Here is a 23,174-nt window from a genome sequence, read left to right as displayed (position 1 = left end):
ATGTTCCTTATGAACTTTGATTGGTTTGAATCCCTAAAAAGAACTTGAGTTCTCCCATCAGATTTATCTCAAACTTTGCCTGCATAGACTTAACAAATGCCTTTGACAAGGTATCATTAGCAGAACCAAATATGATATCATCAACTTAAATTTGAACAACAAGGATATCATTTTTGAATGACTTACATAATAAATTTGTATCAACCTTTCCTCTGGTGAAATCATTTTCTAAAAGAAAATTTATTAGTCTTTCATACCATGCTCTGGGAGCTTGTTTCAAATCATACAATAACTTCTTGAGTTTGAAAATAAAATCTAGATTTTTAGGATTTTCAAAACCAGGGGGTTGATGTACATACACTTCTTTAGTAATGTAACCATTCAGAAATGCACTCTTAACATCCATATGATACAAGATGATGTTATGATTAACAACAAAGGAAATTAAGAGACGAATAGACTCTAACCTGACAACTGGTGCAAAGGTTTATGTATAGTCAATCCACTATTTCTATACTGATGATGACAGGTTTCTTACCGCCTTCTTTGGTTTATATTTTAATTCTTCAATCTTAGATTCTATTGGATGACCTTCTTTTGACGAATCAAGTTCTTTCAAACAATTTTTGATTTCTTTTTCGTCGTTTGTATTAAGGACATTAAGTGCATCTGTAAGAGATCTTTCCAAAGGAGCCGATATGTGAACTTGTTTTTGCACATCCGTGATGGCTTCATCAGTGACATCTAATTTGAAACATGATACTTTGTATTTTGAGTTTTTCATAGCTTCAAAGAGATTGAAGCTCACATCTTCATCTTGTACTTAGACTTTCATTAAACCATCATCAATATCAATCATCATTCTTGCGGTTTTCATGAATGGTCGGCCCAAGATTAGAGGCGTATCATCATTCTCTTCAATATCCATCATAACAAAATCAATACGAAATAAGAATTTGTCTACCTTGACCAAAACGTCTTCAGCTATGCCTGATGGACGTGTGAGGGATTTATCGGCTAACTGTAGTGTAATATTTATATTTTTCATATCTAGATCACCTATCCGCATGATTACTGACAATGGTATCATACTTATGCTTGAACCAAGATCGATCAGTGCTTTTCCCACATTTACGTTTCCTATGGTGATAGGCAATATAACTCAACTAGGATATTCTTATTTTTGTGGAAGGATCCTCTGAATAATTACACTACATCTTGCATCCAAATTAATGGTTTCTTCATCTGTAAACCTCCATTTCTTTGTGAGAATATCTTTTATGAACTTATCATATGTTGGCATCTGTTCTAGAAGAATGTTTATTTGTGATCGCTTGAAGATATCCAGAAACCTAGCGTACCTCCTCTCTTTGTCTTTCTTTGTAGGAGCATGAGTATACGATAAATGTTGCACTGACGGATTGGTCATTTTTCCTTTCACCTCTCTTATTTTTTTTATTTTTTCCTTCCGTTCACCACTCACTTTTCTCTCATTCTCTTCTAATGCTTCCTCATTATTTTGTTCTTCTACCACCTTCTCGATTTCTCCTTGTTCTCCCTCTTATTTTTCTCTTGACTCAACAACAACTCTCTTTTTTTCTAAATTTTCACCAACTCCTGTTTCAATCACTCTCCCACTCCTGGATGTTATTGACTTGCAATGTTCCTTGGGATTTATGGGAGCGTTAGTGGTGAATGTCCCTCCTTGTTATTCAGCTAGCTGCTCTGCAATTTTCCTTACTTGTATTTCAAGATTCTTGATCTATGCATATGTAATTTTCTCTGATTTGTAATAGACAATTGCATAGACTGGTTCAATGTGTCTTCCAACTTTGAAGTTCTATTTGGTTATGGAGGATTCTTATTAAAATTATGATTTGTATTTTCGCTATTCGATGGTCTCGCACCTTTCCTCCACCCCGACCATAATTCATGTTATTTTCGTATTGATAACCATGTTTACCTGGGTACGGTGCTTGCCTTGCTGATTTACCAAATAGTTTACTTCTTCATTGGATGGAGGAGAAAAACCAGTTGGATAGACATCAATGCAAAGTAAACAAAAAACGATGTGTTGGGGTTTACTATGTGCCTCCTGCATTTCCTTCATATGTTGTGGAAGTTTTTATATTTGTTTGGTGAGTTCTTCCACGGTTTGTGTAAGTATCTTATTCTGAGCCAAAATTGCATCATTTGTTCTTAATTTAAGGATTCCATTTTTCCTTTATGACAAACCTCTGTTATATTTGACTCGATGATCGTTGAGTGTCATTCGATCAATGATAGCTATTGCATCCTCTGTACTCTTGGACATTAAAGAACCACATGCAGTTGAATCTAACAGAAGTTTGGGTTGCGGCTGAAGTCCATTGCGGAAAATATAAATATGTGTAAGATCATCGAAACCATGATTTAGAAATTTCCTCAACGTAGACTTGTAACGCTCCCATGTTTCACAAACCATTTATGTTGAACCCTGAGCAAATATGGTAATCGCTATGTTGGCATCCATAAATTTGTTGCGTGGGAAGAAATGACTAAGAAACTTCTCTTCAAGTGAATTCCAATTGGTCATGATCTAAATTGGTTGGTCTAGATACCAATCTTTTGCCTTACCGATCAAGGAATGAGGAAACAATCTCATGAACATGGCATCTTCTTCTATTTTAGATGCTCCAAGTGTGCCAACAAGCTCATAAAACTTTGTGAGAGGAATATATGGATCTTAATGATCAAGTCCAGCAAACAGATTCACATAAATTATTTGGAGCAATCCAATCTTCATCTCGGTTTGCGCATTCTGAACCAAAATTGCATCATTTGTTCCTAATTTAAGGATTCCATATTTCCTTTGTGACAAACCTTTGTTATATTTGACCTGATGATCGTTGAGTACCATTCGATCAATAATAGTTATTGCATCCTCTGTACTCTTGGACATTAAAGAGCCATATGCAGTTGAATCTAACAGAAGTTTGGGTTGCGGCTAAAGTCCCTTGTGGAAAATATAAATATGTGTAAGATCATCGAAACCATGATTAATTTCCTCAACATAGACTTGTAACACTCCCATGCTTCACAAACCATTATGTTGAACCCTGAGCAAACATAGTAATCTTTATCTTGGCATCCCAAAGTTTGTTGTGTGGGAAGAACCGACTAAGAAACTTCTCTTCAAGTGAATACCAATTGGTCATAATCTTAATTGGTTGGTCTAGATACCAATCTTTTGCCTTACCAATCAAGAAATGAGGAAACAATCTCATTAACACGTCCTCTTCTTCTGTTTCAGATTCTCCAAGGGTGCCAACAAGCTCATAAAACTTTGTGAGAGGAATATATGGATCTTAATGATCAAGTCCAGAAAACAGATTCACATAAATTATTTGGAGCAATCTAATCTTCATCTCGGTTTGTATGGTATTGATTGGAGACTTGACCATATGTCCCAACCGTCTTGGGATGTTGTGGCACGACATTAGCCTCTCCTGACCCTATGCATTTATAACTTGATAACCCTATTGTTTTTGCAACCATGCCTTTCTCTTGTTAAGGAGAAGAGGAATAAATTAAAGTATAAGCTCCTTCTTGTTGATTCCTTGCTTTACTAGTTGTTTGCGTTTTCTGGTTTTGCTATTGTTTCTTCGAGATGTTCTTTCGATCTCTGGATCAAAAAGTAATTGACCTTTCAGTGTTTTACCTCGCATAAATAGAATTTACAAACCTAGCCAACACAAGTAAGCAACATGATATATATATATATATATATATATATATATATATATATATATATATATATATATATATATATATATATATATATATATATATATATATATATATATATATATATATATATATATATATATATATATATTAATACATGTAAAATTGCTTAAAACGATAAAAACTGTCGTGATGCTTGTAATATCTAAACGCCAGTCCCCGACAACGGTGCCATTTTGATGTTCATTAATCAAAAGTAAGTATTTTGTTATCATATCTGTAAGACCCCAATTTTGACCCTAAGATCCCTCATGGCATCATAACATTGCATTTGCATTGCCTCAAGGATCATAAGCATCTTGGCTCCTTACCTTTGGGGTGGGATCTCTTGTGAGTTTGGTTTGAGATCACCAAGCATGTTTGAATTGTATATTATTGCTTTTCTCATTTTATTTACTAACCAAAAGCACAAAAATATGTCACTAACATCTCTTGTTTGTAGCTTGAGCAATCACAAGGTCTAAAGCTTCTAGGAGATCCTATGTGCAGTGATCTGGCCAAGAGAAGATGAAAGCAAGCATGACAATGGTTCCCAAAGCTCTCATCCGTCAAATATGCCTTCCAAGTATCTCAATCCATCATTTTGATCAAAGCAAATCAAAGGGTTTGAGGCTTGTTTCCCAAGGAAACCCTAATTCATCTGTTCATCAATTGTGCCTTGCTCATGAAGCAACCTCAACCCATGGTCAAATACAATCAAGGGAAGTTCTTTAATTCATCATTTCATGCATATTTGAACTTATTTGAGTGCCCTCAATCATCAATTCATCAAGATATGAGTTTTGGACTTGAGAAGTTGATCAGTCAATTCATCTGACTATTTTGGAATACACTGAGACCTAACTTTTTATGTGTTTGTCAAATGGAGATGACCTCGAGAGAAAACAATGTTCTTAAGTACTATGTTAACAACTTTCATGTTCATCAAGAATTGATTTGAAGCTTGGAAGGTCATCATCCATTCCAAGACATTATAGTTCATTTTGACTGAAACCCTAATTTTGGGTCAACTTCCCAAGGACATAACTCCTTCATTTTTTATGATTTTGAGATGAGACTAAATGAATTGGAAATCTTAAGATGTCTACTTCAAATGTTATGTTGAGCAAAATTTCAAAATCTCAAAGAAATACATGTGATAATGCAAAACATTATAGGTCACTTTGAACCAAATGCATTGAAATGTGAAAAAGTCCAACTTCAAGTGCCCATAACTTCTTCATAAAAAAATCCAAATGATGCAAAATTTAAGTCCAAACTTAGTGTCTTGAAAATATATACAACTTTCATGTTGAAGATTTTGTCATTTGGAGCTCGCATCATTGAGACAGAAGGGTTTGAACTTTGGCCAATTTTCAAAATCTCACATATGCATGTTTTGCACCCTACACTTCAAGTTCAATTTTCATTAATTTCCAAGGCCCACATGGAGTTTTGATCAACATAAAATTTGTTCCTTATGCAATAAGCTTTCCAACCATTACTCATAAGGTTGTATTTCAATTTTGGACATGGCATTTTCGAAGACTTGAATGTTATAGTACATTTTTTTAAATGATTTGAATTGCCATGCATGAGCTAATACAGTCCAATCTGCACGTCCATTCTACTTACATCATGCATAAGCTTACAACTCCAAGTGGAATTGGACCCTCCATGCGCTTGTACAGGCCCATGCATGTAGGCCCTTTCCATCCATGCACATGATTTGTTCATGCATTCAACATTGCTTCAGCTATAAATACAATGCCTTGGCCTCTCATTTTAGCAACCTTAAGGCGCCCCAATTGCTGCTGAACTGAAATCCTAGCCATCACTAAAGGAACTATTTCATTTCTCTTCAAATTGTTCAGATCTGAATTTTGATTTTATTGATCAATCATCAGATCTCAAAGTTCCTAAACCTTCTCTTCTTGATCCATAGTGCCTACTGTTAGCAAAAGTACCCAAAGATCTTGACTCAAAACCTTGCAATTCAAAGGTTTACTTCAACTGTTATTTGCTTCAAACCAGCTTGTATATTGCTCTATTTGCTTTGTTATTGTGTGATCTAAAGTCCTCTGCATAGAGGCAACATTGATATGCTTTCAATTTTTGAAAATCATGAAGTTCACATGAACACCACAGAATTTCCACTTCTGATTTCTCTCAATATAGAGATATAGAATGGAATTGAGTGGTACAGGGGTGATGTACATCACCCCATCTCTCGAATGATGCCTGGATCGTGCATTTTGGTTGCTATTTTAAGTTCTGCAATTTTTGGCTTGGCCGAAAGTTGGCCGGAGAAGACGGTGGCGCTGGCCACCGTCTGGTCTCCAGATTAGATCTAGGCCTTCCATTTGTTTTTCCAGATCTAATCCTAAGCGTCCAATGTTATGACTTTATTAAAGGCTTGGTGTATCTCATTGACCTTGGTGTTTGGTGGACGCACGCATGTGGACTCTCTAATTTGCCAGCTCAATTAATGAGCTCAGATCCAATGGCTCACGCTTTTTCCTATTTTCTAATTTCTGATTTTAATTTCTTTTATTTCTTTTAATTCCATTTCACTATAAAAATTCATATCTCTCTCATTATTTGGCCAAAAATTATGGGACCAATTTCATTCTTCTCCTTTTAATTTCTACTTTCTAAAAATGATTTTTAATATTTTTTATTTTGTCATTTGATATTTTTTTAGTAATTTTCTCTCTTCTGGTTATTTTTAATTCATTTTAAATAGTTTTTGATATTCAAAAAATACAAAAATATTTTTCCAACCTCTTTGAATGATGATAGATTTATGAAAAATATTCTCATCAATTTATTAATTGATTTGAGATTTATTTGAGATTTTAGTTCAATTAGGTTATTTTTTATGCATTTTTAATTGATTTAAAATAGTTTCTGACTTTTAAAAAATGCTGAAATTTTTGTCAAACTTTGTTTGACCTTGTTGAACTTGGGATAATTCACTTGGACTTTTCAAAGTTGATTTGAAGTGAGTTTGAAGTTTGACCTTTCTTCATTATTTTAATTCAAGTTTTATTTTAATATTAAAAAATGCCAAAAATATTTTATTTGTTTCTTGACTTCTAATTCTCATTTTGCTTCTGTTTTTATTGTTTGACCTTGATCTTCTCTATCTTTGGTCAATGCTTGTTGATTAATACATATCATTTCCATTAATGCACTTTAATTCTTCATCTTCTTCTTCTTCTTTTCTTATTGATCAATGAGTTAAAGATTGGTGGTTAGCATTGATACATGGAGGTTTAATCTTCCTTGATTCAAATCTAATTCATCTTGATCATGGATCAAGTGAATGACTTTGCATTAAGGATAGATTGCTTTCTAAATCTTGCAAAGAACCTAAATCAATACAAGATCATTTCTCATCTCCTTTTTGGCATGGCAAGTTGTTGGAGTTTGATTCACTAATCAAGACCTCTAACTTGTGTTGTTGCCTATATTATTATTGACCGACCTCAAATAGTTGTGACTTCTACATAAGTCCAATTACGATTGCTTAACATAGCGCTAAATTGCTTTATGGCACACTAACCATTAACCATTAACATTTACTTCTTGCACTTTACATTTATGCAATTTACTATTCTTGTACATATTATTCATTTTCTTTTCCCCCTTTGCTCATTTGAGCACATGTTTATGTTAATGCAATTTTCCTTTTGCTCACTTGAGCACATAATTGTGTATATATTATTGTGCTTGTGTTTTATTTTGATTGTTGTGGACCAAATGCAAAGAAATGGACAAATGGACTTAGTTTCTAGGACTTTCCCTATGCAAATTGGAGTAAAAAGACCTCAATGTTGAAGATGGATTAGAAGGCCCAAACCTCTAAACTCACTCTTGTCCATTCTTGATTTACTTCATAGAACCTTTTGATGTGTGTGCTTTTGTGTTAGGGAATCCTATATGAGCTCAAGTTGAAGAACCATTGACATGTTCATCCAAAGTGAAAGATACAAGAGACATTGGGGATCTTCTAAGAGCTTGTTTTATTATGTTGATTGCTTGAGCTTACACTTATTTTGCTTGCATATTCCAAAGGATGGGAGCTACTTGGATCATCAATATGATCTCAAGAGACGAACTCCATTTGTGGTCTTGTTTCTTATCCCTCATCTCTTGTATAATTAGGACCTTAGCCATTCTTCTTCTTCCCTCAACTCTAACCCAAGCCAAAACTTTTGTGCAAACATTAACATTTGTTTTTTTCAAACATTAGAAACCTAAGCCTTATGCTTTTGATTTTCAAACCTTTCATAACACTCATTTTGAATTGAATCTTTAAGTCAACTTTGACCATACTTTGTAAATACTTTTCATTGGTAAATACCACTCACTCAAATACTTTTTTTGTGGTTTCAATGGCCACTCTCTTAATCAAAACTTTTTCATGACCTTTAGCTATTAGGTTTGAGTTATCCTTGAGGTAGATGTAATACTCACCTATATCCTTAGTGATGGACAATGAGTCTTCCATGCTTATTATAGGGTTAACCCCTCACTAGTATGTTGAAGCTATCCTCACATGGTGGATTTATGGTTTTAGGTTGAGTTTTCTCCCTTGGATAACAAAAGACCTTAAGGCTTTTGGACCAATTAATTCACCAACTCATTTTTTGAGATTTTTACCCCGAACTACGAGGTTTTGATCCTAATCTTTTTTAAGATGGTACGTAAGCAATGGGTTTATCCATCCAAACACAAAATGTAAATAACTTGTATATTCTCTTCTCATCTCTTCAATCATGTTTGCACAAACAAATTTTCCCAAAATACCAACCTTACAACAAATATGAAAAGGGCTCTCTAGGAGTACCTAGAATGTTTTGGGTGCTTAAAACCTTCCCATTGCATAACCAACCCCATTACCCCGATCTCTGGCATTTTTACTAGTTTTTGATTCGATAAAACTTTTAGGTTTTTGTTCGCTTTCTAACCATTCCTTTGGATAAATAGAAGTGTGGTGACGACTCGACTTGTATGGTTTACCTTGGATTTAGTCAATATCTCTAATGGTAACGAATACCCCGCTATAATATCCACAGGGACTAATGTGATATTAATGTCATTCAATAGTTAATATAGTTTAAAATAGAGAATTGTAAAGTTGTATAATAGTAAAAAGTAACATAATGTAAAAATGGTAATTGATAAATTTTCAGAGATATGATAGCTTGCTAGGATTGGATTTCATCCACCGATTGTGTACATAATTTATTAATCAGTTATACATAACCTAAATATTCATCAATATCATCATTTATCGCTCGCAAATAGTGTTTATGCCTAAACTAGTTCGGTCGTATTGTTTAATCGATGATTTCTCAGTCTATTAAACAATATGGTAGCATTAAAAATTGATACTTGTTGTGAATGTTTAATCCCTAAATCTATGTCTAGAATTTAGAGTTTTAACCGATGGTTATCTTAGATCAAGATTCGAACTGTATTTCTCAAAATCAATTCAAATCTATAAAGTTAACAGTAAAATGAAGATAAAATCAATAATCATGAATAAATAGGTTATATATAATGATGTGATCAATAATCATACGATGAACTACACCTAATCCCAACAAGAGAGAAGAATTAACTACTCATTTTCATGGTAACTTGATACAAAAGAGAAGAATAAAGAAGAATGAGCATCAATCGTGATTTCCCAACGATTGATGTGCATCAAACTTGATCTTCAAGTTTCACTCTTCCTCTGTTTCTATCTCTAAGGTCTCTTGTTAAAATTTCACTATGTTCCTCTCTAAAACTTAGCTTCTTTAAAATCCTCAAATGATGCTTATTTACAACTTTCTGGTTCTGCTAATCTCGCTTTGCGAGAAAGGGCTCGCTAAGCGAGCCTTCCTTTCTTCAACTTGAATTCTTCCCAAACCGCCTATCCTCGCTTAGCAAGATGTGGCTCACTTCCTCTTTGTTGGGCCTCGTTGGAGTGAAAATGATGCTTTTTGAAACTACAAACTTTCTTCCAAGCCTCGTTGGATGCTCGTTGGGGCTCGCTTAAGAGAGAGTGATGCTTTTTGGATTTGCAAACTTTCTTCCAAGCCTCACTGGATGCTCGTTGGAGCTTGCTTAATGAGAGCTTTCTTAGAGCTCGTTGTAGCAATTTTTACAGGACCTTGCTTCTTGCTTTGTTGCCCAAACTCTTTTCTTAGCATCAAAACCTACAAAATATTTACCAATTAGCAACAATGTGCATAAAGCTCTTGTTATCTTCACAAAAATCAACTTTAATAAAAATTTGGGGGTTTTGATATTGGAAACTTGTAAACCAAGTTAGTAAGTGCTCAAATTCACTCTAATCAATAATCATAATTTGGCACTTTATCAATTGCCTATGTTCCAAATTGGGAAATGATTAGATAGATCTCTACTTCTTACACATTATCACTCAACCTTCAATTTCGCGATCAAGCCCTATGATAAAATAAATCTATCCAAAAAAATCATTGCACTTCCATCCAGTTTAAACTATGTAAGTTTGCTACCATACACATGGACATCCACTAGATCAAGGTTTTCTATGAAATCACTGAATTTTATCATTTCACCTCTATTTACTTGAGTTTTTTTCCATTTTTTCCATGTCTCCTTATTGATTGAATTAAATCCTTATACTAAACACCATTCTCCACTAGGAAACATGCTTTTAATTTCTCTCAATTTTTTCCAAAGCATTCTCTTACTTTGGATGAAGCAAGAAAAATATACATTCACAATGAAGAGAGATGTACCACTAAATATCACATTTATCCCCACATATACCTCACCAGAAAAGTTGAAGTTAAATTCAAACATACATGTTTTCCACATGATTAACATGTCACATGATCTACATTAGGCCTCTTTATAGGTCAATTCCAAGTTTTTGTCTCCCTGTAGAGAGAACACATCTTCATCGTCCAAATTTTGTAGCTTAGTTTCATGCAACAATCATACTTCAAACATTCCCTTACTAATTGATTGATGAAGGCACTTCCTTTTGATAGGATTGCCAAACCTTCAAATATTATAGCACAAAATATTCATGATGCACCAGCGATATTTGCTTCCTTCTAACTTATTCTTTCTTGATCTCTAGCCTTCAAACATTTAATTTCCTGCCAATGAACATTATCATCTTCCACTTATTTTAATCCAAACTCTGACGCTTTTTCCTCGATTTTAGTTCCCATGTTTACATTCTTCTTCGCCCAAAACCTTGTATTGCCTTGTATCATATCTGAATCTGAGGTTGACTCACAACACAAATATGAACCCCTTGAGAATCTATCCATCAAATAGTCATATTGGTTCGATGATGAAGGAAATTATCGGGGTTTCCTTTTTGAATGCTTTGGTGGCCTGAGGGACAAAAAGTAAGATGGCTAAAAGGTTTCTAGTTCTGTTTGTTTTCCAAATGCTAAAATGTATGACTCCTATTAATATGGGCCACCATACAATTAATGAAGAATTGTGTTTATAAAGGTTTTTCGACGCCCCATATATGAGAGTTTGAAAGAAAATTTCACTTAATTGAGTTCTTTCATACCTTGATTTGAATACCTCACCAGTTTCATGCAAACATTCCTTGCCTCTAGGTTTATCCAAGTTTGAGGACACAACTTTCACCATGTTTATGTCCTTTTGGTCTTATATTTACCTGTCACAGGCTTTGCTAATCCCACATTTTCCTTGGTTAACCTTTCTTCGACTCCACGTATCACATCGAGTGTTGACTATACCTCTATTATTTTTTCCACCCTATCACCTTCTCCATTTTGACACATTGTGTTCCCTTTTTCTATTGTCGTCTCTGAATAGACAACAAGAGCCTTTTTTTTAACTTTTTTGTGTTTCCCATATCACACTCATCACCCATATCATCGAGAAAAGCATCATTGTCTTCTTCATCGACATCTAAGATTTCTTCTTCTTCTCCAACCCATTCATCTGAGCAATCATCCGATTTCGATGAGTTCAAAACTGTCTAAGTTTGAGGGAATGTTGATCCTTAGAGGCCCACGAGAGTTTTCCACCACCTTGATTCTAAACACCTATCCATTAATATTAACATTAAAGGTCTCGTTTTAGAACCAAAGTAAATTTATTTTTAACCAATATGCGTGCAACGTCCATTTTTGTTTATTCACTTGTACCACCATATGAGTACATATAGAACCCTACTAGCTTAGCAATGAATTAGAAGAAACTTTAATTTCATGCATGGCATGGAAGACCATAAATTCATAACCAAGTAACTATTTCCTCATCCACGTCAGGAGATTCCTGTTTTTTAATCTCTTTGAATCATTAACTTAACCAATGGCTTCCGTTTTCAACAAGTGATATAATGTTTCATGTCTCCCTTTCCTCATGCAGGCATAAGTGTTCTCTCAATAGAGTAACTTGAATCACAAAATATTCCAAAGTGTTAAGGATGTCACATATATTATAGGTCATACATGGGTTTTCCACTACCCCTGCATATGCTTTCTTGAATCTCCTCCATTCCTCTTCGTCTTCAATGTTGAACTCCAGATGAGCAAAAATAGGCTTGTCTGGTGGCGATTTGGCCTTGGATCCCTGCTGAAGTTTGACCTTGGTTAAGCATTGTTGTTCTTGAGAACATGAGCATACAACCTCATATCTCTAGTTCCTTTGAAACCTAGATCCCCTGTATGTTTAAAATGCATCTACTTGTCCTTGAATGCTTTATTCTGATTTGTGTGTTTATTCAATTCCTCTCGATTATTGGCGCCTCTTCTCAAACCTCAGTACCTATGGTCTCCTCGATTTTGTCTCCTTTGAAACCTTGATAAATTCACAAATATATTATACTTGCCAATGAAGATATTGTCTAACTTGATTGCTAGCCATTTCTCATTCTTTACATTAAAGAATTTTACAAAATCGTATCTTTTTCCTCAAATGTCTCTCTCGGATAAGATAACAACCTCATTTATGTCTTCAAATCCCTTGAATTCCTTATACATCTCCTTAACTCTCCCCTAATCTACTATTAAAGTGAAGAAGAATGTTGTGCTAACGGTCGCGTGACCGCTACCCCGTCTTGTGCCCTCATTGTCCCATTGATTGTTCTTCGTAAAGCTTCTCCTATTGTTACCGTTCTTCCACTCCTCTATTTGATAATAGTTAGTTTTAAAAAGGAAGGTTATTTTTGCATTCGTAAAAAGTATCGATAATCATATGATTGAACATATTACCCTCCCACGAAAACTAACCCCAAAAATGTATACATATTATTTTACTTTATACGAATTAAAATACAAACTAACACCTACACGCATAAACCTACACATTCCACACAAGTGGATCCTAAAATAGATACCTAATGCCATTAGATTTATCATGCACAAACTCCATGAAATGAATTAAAATTTGAATAATTACAACACAAGTGCATGCATGGTCCCCACGTTTCCACTGACCATGGCAAACAGAACACGCAATCCTTGTTTATGTCTCTCGTGCATGAGTCGGTAATCTAGACATAGAACACGTTCAAATAATCCCTGTAAATTTTTTTGGATCTATTCGACTATTCAACAAACCAATAAAAACATATTGATATTTAGCTATCTTCTACTACCACTATCTTCAAACCTCAGCCATTCAATCATTGTCTCTTGTATTATAAATAAGTGTCTTTGGTTCTTTAGCTCAAACCACCAAAACCCAAACACTTAACATATAAGCTTCTTTTTTTGACCTAGAGAAGAGAATACACAAATTTTTTGAAGGTATAAGTTATAGTTGTGAAAAAATGAGTGAAGAGAATAACAAAACAAACCATTATGAGTCTAATGGTTTATCTTCTTCAACAAAAGAAAAGGAACAAAACATTGAAAAACATGGTAACAAAAAACCGGGAGGATGGAAGGCCATGCCTTTTATTTTAGGTAAGACATTTCTATTTCTATCTATCTGTCTATTTATCTATTTTAAAATATTTTTTACTTACACGAAGTAGAATTTCGACCATTGAATTTAGATAAAATTCAATGGTGAAACATTATCTTTGTGTAATGTGAATCCATCGAATTTAAATCAATGGCCGAGATCAATTTATGCATGTAACTACGGTGTAATCTTGAACGAAATATTTCCTACTTCCACACTCATTTGAAAATAAATTTTTTTGTTGATGATCCAGGAAATGAAACATTTGAGAGATTAGCAGCATTCGGATTATTTGCTAACTTTATGGTTTATTTGACAAGAGAGTTTCATTTGGACCAAGTTCATGCTTCAAACATTCTTAATATGTGGGGTGGTATTACCAACTTTGCCCCTTTACTTGGAGCCTTCATTTCTGATACTTACACAGGTCGCTTCAAAGCTATAGCTTTTGGTTCCTTCTTCTCATTACTGGTAAGGATTTTTTTTCTTCATCCTAATCCATATATTTTTATATAAATATAATATGATTATAATTAAAGTGTGTGTTAACGCTTCATTATCTTTAAAAATAATGGTATTTATTATTGTAAGTAATAATTTTAATTGACTCTTTTTTCTTAGAAAATTTTAATTGACTCTTGAAACTCGGAGAAGATATATGTAGATAGTTGCAGGCCATTTCTTAGTGTTGAAGAAACCACCTTATATACTGATAATGGAAAATAATATTAAATTATATATTATCTTAAAAAATAAAAATAAATATTTTAAGAAACTAAAATAAAATATTATTAAACCGGTAAATCAGTTGATAATTATATGTCAAAAAATAACGTATTTTTATAATATATTTAGTTACCAAGATTTTTGTTTATATTGATATTTTTTAATATCAAATTTTACTTTAGTTGCTACCATTTAAATTTTATAAAATTTTAAATTTGCAGCCAATTTTGACAGTATGATAGAACTATCAAATATTTGAAATTAATATTTAAAAAATTATTTTATTTTAAATTTGATTATACACTTCACATGCAAGATAAAATATTATAATATCAAGGTTCATTAAATGATGCAGATTTTATGATAAGAAAAAGACGAGGTGATATAAATGCAAAATTGGAAATGAGTTATTTTCATATCTTCCTTGTCCACCAATAATGCACCAATATTGATAATAATAGACTTGAAAACAGTACAAAAATTATATTGGACCACATGAAGGTAATAATTAATAATTTAATATAGTAAAAAGGTAGTAAAAGTAGCAATATCCTCAGATTTTTAATATACGAGGATAATAAAAAAATTGAGATAGTGGAATTCACAGACTCAGCTTAGATATTGCTCATAAATCTTTTCTTAGATCCATTTTCTAATGTGGCATCATCATCTTTATGTTTTATAGTACTGTAGTACTTTATTTCTCTTTTTTCACTTTTTATTTTTTATTTTTCTAATGTCATTATTTTTTTTAAATAATTAAAAAATGTTGAAAATATAAATATATATAATTATTTTTTTTGTTGTAATAGGGTATGACAGTTGTGACATTAACAGCATGGTTACCTCAGTTACATCCTCCATCATGTTCACCTCAACAACAAACATTGAATCAATGTGTTAAAGCTACAAATTCTCACGTTGGTTTTCTGTTCATGGGACTTATATTTCTAAGCATAGGTTCTTCAGGTATAAGACCGTGTAGCATACCTTTTGGTGTTGACCAGTTTGACCCTACAACAGAAGAAGGAAAAAAAGGAATCAATAGTTTTTTCAATTGGTATTATACTTCATTTACTGTGGTGTTATTAATCACTCAAACTGTGATTGTTTATATCCAAGATTCAGTTAGTTGGAAATTTGGTTTTGCTATACCAACTTTGTGTATGTTTTGTTCCATAATCTTGTTCTTTGTTGGAAGAAAGATTTATGTCCATGTGAAGCCGGAAGGAAGCATTTTGTCTAGTATTGCACAAGTTTTAGTTGCTTCTTATAGAAAAAGGAAAGTTAAGGTTCCTTGTGAGAAGGTGGTGGATGGGATTTTTTATGATCCTCCATTGATTGGGAGTGCTATTTTGTCAAAGCTACCTTCAACTAACCAATTTAGGTAACACATCTACGGTATATCTAAAATATGTTTTTTAATAGCAAATATATTTCGATTGAAGATATCTGAGAGGAATGAAGGGATATGAATTTCATTTCTTTCTATTACTTACCATTATTTTTTATTTTATTTGATTTATGCGGAATGAATAATTTCTAAAATATCGAAACAATGGAACGGAAGTTTCATTCCACTCCATTTCTTTCCTCTTCTTTCCATTATGTTCCATTTATTTCATGATATTCAAGCACAATCTAAATTTTTTAAAAATCTTGTTATTATCTGAGTTGTAGTTACAGGGTTGGGATATCTGAAATGTGATTTTATGTCTTTAATATATGATATTAGTTGGTATTTATATTTTTATCTTTCAATTTTAGGGTTTTGGATAAAGGAGCTCTAATAATGGAGGGTGATTTAAACCTAGATGGAACCATAGTAAATCAGTGGAATCTTGTGAGCATCCAACAAGTAGAAGAGGTAAAATGTTTAGCAAGAACATTTCCAATTTGGGCAGCGGGAATCCTCGGTTTCACCGCGATGGCCCAAGTAGGAACATTTATTGTTTCGCAAGCCATGAAAATGGACAGACACCTAGGCCCGAATTTCCAAATCCCGGCCGGTTCACTCGGGGTCGTATCATTCATCATCATAGGTTTATGGGTCCCGTTCTACGACCGGGTTTGCGTACCAACCCTAAGAAAAATCACAAAACATGAGGGTGGTATAACTCTCCTCCAAAGAATCGGAATCGGCATGGCTTTTTCAATCATAGCAATGATCGTAGCTGGTTATGTTGAAAAAATTAGAAGAAATGTCGCGAATTCGAATCCAAATCCACAAGGGATTGCACCAATGTCGGTAATGTGGCTATTCCCACAACTAATCTTGATGGGATTTTGTGAAGCATTCAACATCATTGGACTAATTGAATTCTTCAATAGACAATTTCCTGACCATATGAGAAGTATTGCTAATGCTTTGTTCTCTTGCTCATTTGCTTTGGCTAACTATGTTAGTAGCATTTTGGTGATAACAGTTCATAATGTCACTGGAACACGTAGCCATCCAGATTGGTTGACAAATGATATCAATGTTGGAAGATTAGATTACTTTTACTACCTTTTAGCTGGAATTGGAGTTTTCAACTTGGCTTATTTTGTTTATGTTTCTCAAAGATATCATTATAAGGGAAGTGTTGATATTCAAGAGAAACAAACTCAAGATGTGGAGCTAGGTACAAAAGGAGAACTAGATTACTATACAAAAGAAGTATGAAGATTCTAAATAAATTATGTATAAATTTTCTTATATTTTTGCTATAATTTTAGCTATGTAATATATAGTGTTATGTTAATCAATCGGTTTCTTCTAGTCTTTGGCAAATTAATATAATCTCACATTATTTTAATTAATGAGATATTGAAATCAACAAACTTTAAGGGAAATAAATTATAGAGGTTACTTTATTGAAAGAAAAATCACTTGAGTGTTTTTAAAAAAAAAATCGTAAGAGGTAGTGGGATAAGGTGCAATCATTTGAAGTATTATAAGATATTATATCAATTCATGTGTTTAGTGAGTAAGCATGATATAATATAAGTTAATTTTGTTTCCATGTCAAACCTACTTTGTGTCTTTCTAGTTAAAGAGCCTCCCAAAGAAAAATAAAACTTTATTGTATAGTTTAACATACAAAACATCAAAAACTGACTCGCAAGACTTTACTCTCCTAGCTATACAACCAAATAGACATTAATATAATCAACTCTCTCCAAATTTTTATATACTTAAATTGATATATGATTAAAATTGTAATGTTCCCTCCATCGAAGATCAGAGTTCTAAATAACTTTGTATGTACACATACTTTATATATATATATATATATATATATATATATATATATATATATATATATATATATATATATATATATATATATATATATATATATATATATATATATATATATATATATATATATATGTATACAAAGTTATTTAAACTATGATCTTCGATGGAGGGTACATACAATTTTAATCATATATCAATTTAAGTTATAAAAATTAGAACTATGATCTTCGATGGATATAATATTATATATATATATCATATATATATATATATATATATATATATATATATATATATATATATATATATATATATATATATATATATATATATATATATATATATATATATATATATATATATATATATATATATATATATATATATATATATATATATATATATATATATATACACAAAAATATCTAACTCAATCTAATAAATAAAAATTACAAAGCAACCGAGAATAGTAAATATCAAAAAACAAAGAAATATTTAAACTGAGTCACCAACAAAAAGACCTCCAAAAGATAAGTTAGAGCTCTCCAAGCCAAGACCAACAACAATAACAGCCAAATCTGATGAAGCACAACAAGAACACATCCAATGGTAGGTTGAAGACACTCGTATTGCTATTGGCTTAAGAGTAGAATAGGGTTCTAATGACAAGTGAGAAAGCACATGAGTTGCCCACAGACCTACCAAGATATTATTTCCAAGTCAAGAAGATGCCTGTATCTTCCCCATCTTTCATTGTCGCCAAAGAACTAGAGAATACAATATCATCCTGATATTTCCAAACTGACCAAATCACGGTGTGTCAAATCAACAAGAAGCCCCCATAATCCTAGATGGTGCACTAAGCGGGAGAAACATCTGGAATATGGTCACGATATCTCTAGGTAAAACTACACATAAACCCAACCAACTAAAAATCATTTACCAAATAGTAGTCACAAAGTCACAAGTCATAAAGAGAAGGAAAGAAGACTAAATGAAAGATAAACAAAAAGGGAAAGAGAATGACCTAGAGTCCATAAGGACCCCCCCCCCCCCCCCCCCCCCCCCCCCCCCCCCCCGGTCACCCATCCATCTTAAGCAGGTTTTCTCTGGTGGGGATTTGGTCCTACGAGATGCTCCAGAAGAAGACAATGACTATAAAGGGAGGCTAACTACTTTATATATAAGGAAGAACTACCTCTACAGAAGTGATTTGACGGCCTGAGGGGAACTCCCAGGCTTGAAGGAAATAATAGATGGTTGTCACAAAATAAGACTCGTCTTTAGAATGACACCACCTTCATTCATCTCTATTAGAAGAGGGAGAAATCCATTATCACTAACAGAAGATCTAAAATAAGAATCTGCTTGTGATCGAAGAGAAAGTCCCTCGTCCACTTAAGCTCTCAATTTCAAGCCTCCGCTTCCCACCTACCTACCTCTCATATGATCGATGAACCAGATCAGAAATAGAAAAGAGCCTAAAAAATCTAGATCTAAAAGGGGCATTTCCAATCCATATGTATTTCCAAAAAAAAGTGAGGAGGCCAGATCCAACTTTTAGTCTAAGGTTATCCATGAGCCAAATAGAGGGATCGTTAATTTTGGCTCTAAAGAGTGAAACTCCTTTCCACCAGGATGAGGACGAATGTAGGCACCTGGCTATCCTTCCCAAAATAGAAGACATAGGGTCGTTCCATATCTAGTAATGAGGATGTCACGCCAACGTTTGGAAGCTCCCATGATAAACCTCCACCTCTACTTCCCCAAGAAATCCAAATTAATCAATTGAAGGTCCCGGACATCGAACCTCCAGGATTCTTAGGCTTACACAAATTTTCACACCTAGCCCAGGTTATCTTGGAATCCCCTTTTACCCCTCCTCAAGGGAACCTCTGTTGGATCTTCATAATCTTCTTCTAAACCTTGACTAGCATTTTCAAAAAAGAAAGGTAGAAGATAAGGATGACATTAAGAACAGAATTAAAAAGGATCACTCTCTCACCCAGTGACATGTACATATGCTTCCACAAGGGGAGCCTTCTGGATATGAGGTTAACTAGAAGTTCCCATGTAGATCCTAGGAGAGGATTGGCCCCTATCGGAAGCCCAAGGTACTTAAAAGGAAGAGATTACTTCATGCAATGGAGGAACTCACAAGCAAGGTTTAAAAAGGCAGGATCAATATTTAGCCCAATGAGAGAGCTTTTGGAAAAGTTTACCCTAATACCTGATGCTAACTCAAACCCATGTAGAATAGCCTTGATATATCATAGTTTAACAATGGAAGTCTCGACCAAAATAATTGTGTCATCTACAGGCTAGAGATGCAAGACTACCAAGTCAGAAGAAGCCACACAAATACCCAAGAAAAGCTACAACTCTATAGCTCTGGGAAATAAGCCATTGAGCCCTTCGACCACCAAGAGATAGAGGAAAGGAGCAAGGGGGTCCCATTGCTTCAACCCCCGTTGGATGCTAACTTCTTGGGTCGTACAACCATTAACCTGGACAACAAGGTTACCAAAGAATACACAAGCATGAATCCAACCTATCTACCTATCATTAAACCTGAACTCAGAAAGCATATAGTCAAGTAAATATAAGTTAACAAAATTATAGACTTTCTAAAAATCAACTTTAAAATGAGACATGGTTTTTTACTCTTCTTGGCTAAATATAATAGCTCATTCACAACCACCACACCATCAACTAGGAACCTACCTTTGAGGAAGAGTGACTGGTTAAGAGAGATAAGTTCATCCATAACACCAGAGAGCCTAGCCGCCAAGACTTTAGCAAGGATCTTCTAGAGAGACCCCACCAGAGAGATAGGTTAAAAATCCCCTCTGGCTAATATTTCATTCAGAGTAGTTGTGTGCTACATTTTGCATCTGAGATGTATTTTTCTTCTGATATAGATAGAGAAATGATGGCTTGTCTTTTACTAGCCCAGGATATTAGGTTTTCACCTATGAATTGACAGTTTCCACTAGTGAATTTTCTCTTAATTCTATTCCCCATCATATTCAATATCACAGAATCCAACTAGCTTATAATCGAGGGTTTTTATAAAGAAGTCCTAGATTTGTTGTTCCTTTCATATACCTAAAGATTCTCTTAACAACAGTTATGTGAGCCTCTCTATGATTTGATTGAAATCCTGATCACAGACAAACACTGAACAATATATCAGGATTAAAGGTTATGAGGTAAAGCAAGGAACTGGTCATACCTCTATATAGTTTATGATCCACCTTGGTGCTACTTTCCTCTTTGTTCAGACAGCAAGTTAGATGCATAGGAGTTAACATAATCTTGTAGTCTTCAAGTTTAAACTTCTTCATAAGCTCCTTTGTGTACTTGGACTGATGAACATGAGTTCCATTTTTTACTTTGGTTGATTTGAATTCCTATAAATAATTTTAGTTCTCCCATCATGCTCATTTCAAACTCAGCCTACATAGTCTATAAAAATTCATTGCAAAGAGAGGCATTAGTAGAACGAAAAATTATGTCATCAACATAAACTTGAAAAATTAAGATTTCCTTATTCTGAGTCTTTCTAAACAGTGTAGTGTCAACTTGACCTTTATGAAAACCATTTTTTAACAAGAAATTGCTCAATCTCTCATACCAAGCTCTTGGAGCTTGTTTGAGTCCATATAGTAATTTCTTGAGCTTAAGAAAAAATTGGGTGGACTGAGTCTTCAAACCCAGAAGGTTGTTTGACATACACCTCTTCAGAAATGACTCTGTTTAAGAAAGCACTCTTGACATCCATTTGATATAAATAATATCATGATTAATAGCATAAGAGAGAAGAACTTTGATTGCTTATAACCTTGCAACATGTGCAAAGGTTATAGAGAAATATATACCTTCTAACTGACTGTAGCCTTGAGCTACAAGTCTAGCCTTGTTTCTTACCACTTCTCCCTGCTCATTTAGTTTGTTTTTGAACACCCATTTTGTTCCAATAATGTTCTTTTGACTTGGTATGGGGACTAGATCCATGTCGCTACGCAATAAATGACTACAACACAGACTCGCCACCAGATTTTATTTATTCAAAAAAGAGGAAAGGGAAAATAATCGATAAAACCCTTTAAAGAAAAAGAAAATTGGTCTCGCAGCCATATTAGGATTTGGAAGTAGGTTATACGAGGGGAAGATATTAGCACCCCTCACATCCATCGTACTTGATGGGAACCATCTAGGTTGTCTACGTGAATGGGTGTTTATCTATCTTAATGCTTACTTACTATCGGAGAAAAGGAGGAAGTGATTGGTTTTTATTATTGTGCTCACCAATGATTGTGGCCCTTGTGCCTACGTATCATGATCGTGAAATGAAGAATCATAGCTCCGTAGTTCGGAGTATAAAATGATTGTTTGTTGGTTTTTTTACCTTGAAAAAGGTTTTTCAGAGTGATTCCCAAAGGTGCAAAAATAAGTTTGATGAGTTAATGTTGTTTTTATGATTTTGAAAATAGATTGCTCTCGATTAGAATTGCACTAAAGACTATGAGCAGAGGTGAATATTTGAGACAAATAAGTCAAGCATCTTGTGTCCAAAATACTCAGAGTAAGGGTAGGAAAGCTCCATTCTCACTCCTTCTCCATCACTTAAAGCTCGTGGCCCACAACTCTATTTGTATTTTTATTGTATTTTGAATTCAATTAAGAAAATGCCATTTGACGTTGGATCAAGGGTTTATTTGCTTACTGATTTTGAAATGGTGAGGTACAAAGATATTTACAAGGAAATAATGAGAGAAATAAATGGTCTCATTGTGAGGTAGCCCAAGAGAAAGCCTTGTGTGTGCAAAGTGACCTATGCTAAGAAGTGGATAATGGGCTTAAGAACATGTCTCCCTAGGATAGTGTCATGAATGTCATTCTCATAATAAAAGGTTGTAAGTCACTGATGAAATTCTAAGTCAGAGAAATAGACCAAGAGTCATGATTCATGCTTGAATGGTTGTGATATTGTGGTTCCGACTTTGGAATGCATTTTTTAAGATGTTGTTGTTTTGATGGGCCATTTGCTGGACTGATGTGCATTGCCAACATATGTAGTGTTCGTGTAAGCCCTAGAGGCCAATACTTTTGGTACTTGTATCGAATTGTTTATTAATAATAAAAGGCTTTTTCTTTATTATGTTTGTTTAATAAAGTCCCTAGAATAGCTAGTCCATTTAATGTATCAAGTATGACTTAATCATGAGATCACATTAAACATAAGGACACTATTCTTAAAGTATCCGTAGTCGAGCTTTATTGTGAAGTGGGATAACATTAAAGCATGAAGACTATTATGTTTATAGACTGATGATTACATCTCATGGATCATGGATAAGGAGTTATCAAGTCTTAAACATAGGTATGAATATTAGAAGTAATATTTATACCAGATTGACCCGCTATGAGAATACTATATAGAATGTTATGCAAAGTGTCATAAGTTATTCTCATGGTGATA

General features: G+C 33.8%; 1 protein-coding gene across 1 annotated transcript; it reads left to right on the top strand.

The window, feature by feature from the left end:
* Positions 1-13,412: 13,412 nt before the first annotated feature.
* On the top strand, positions 13,413-17,206 carry LOC127119587 (protein NRT1/ PTR FAMILY 2.13). Its single transcript, XM_051049846.1, has 4 exons — positions 13,413-13,718; positions 13,973-14,190; positions 15,258-15,832; positions 16,213-17,206. Exons 1-4 carry the CDS (start codon positions 13,583-13,585, stop codon positions 17,108-17,110), a joined length of 1,827 nt encoding a protein of 608 aa, XP_050905803.1. The 5' UTR covers positions 13,413-13,582; the 3' UTR covers positions 17,111-17,206.
* Positions 17,207-23,174: the final 5,968 nt, after the last annotated feature.

This window comes from Lathyrus oleraceus, chromosome 2, assembly GCF_024323335.1.
Source record: "Lathyrus oleraceus cultivar Zhongwan6 chromosome 2, CAAS_Psat_ZW6_1.0, whole genome shotgun sequence".
NCBI lineage: Eukaryota > Viridiplantae > Streptophyta > Magnoliopsida > Fabales > Fabaceae > Lathyrus > Lathyrus oleraceus.
The sequence above is the reverse complement of the archived record's forward strand: the minus strand, read 5'-3'. Positions and strand labels throughout refer to the sequence as shown.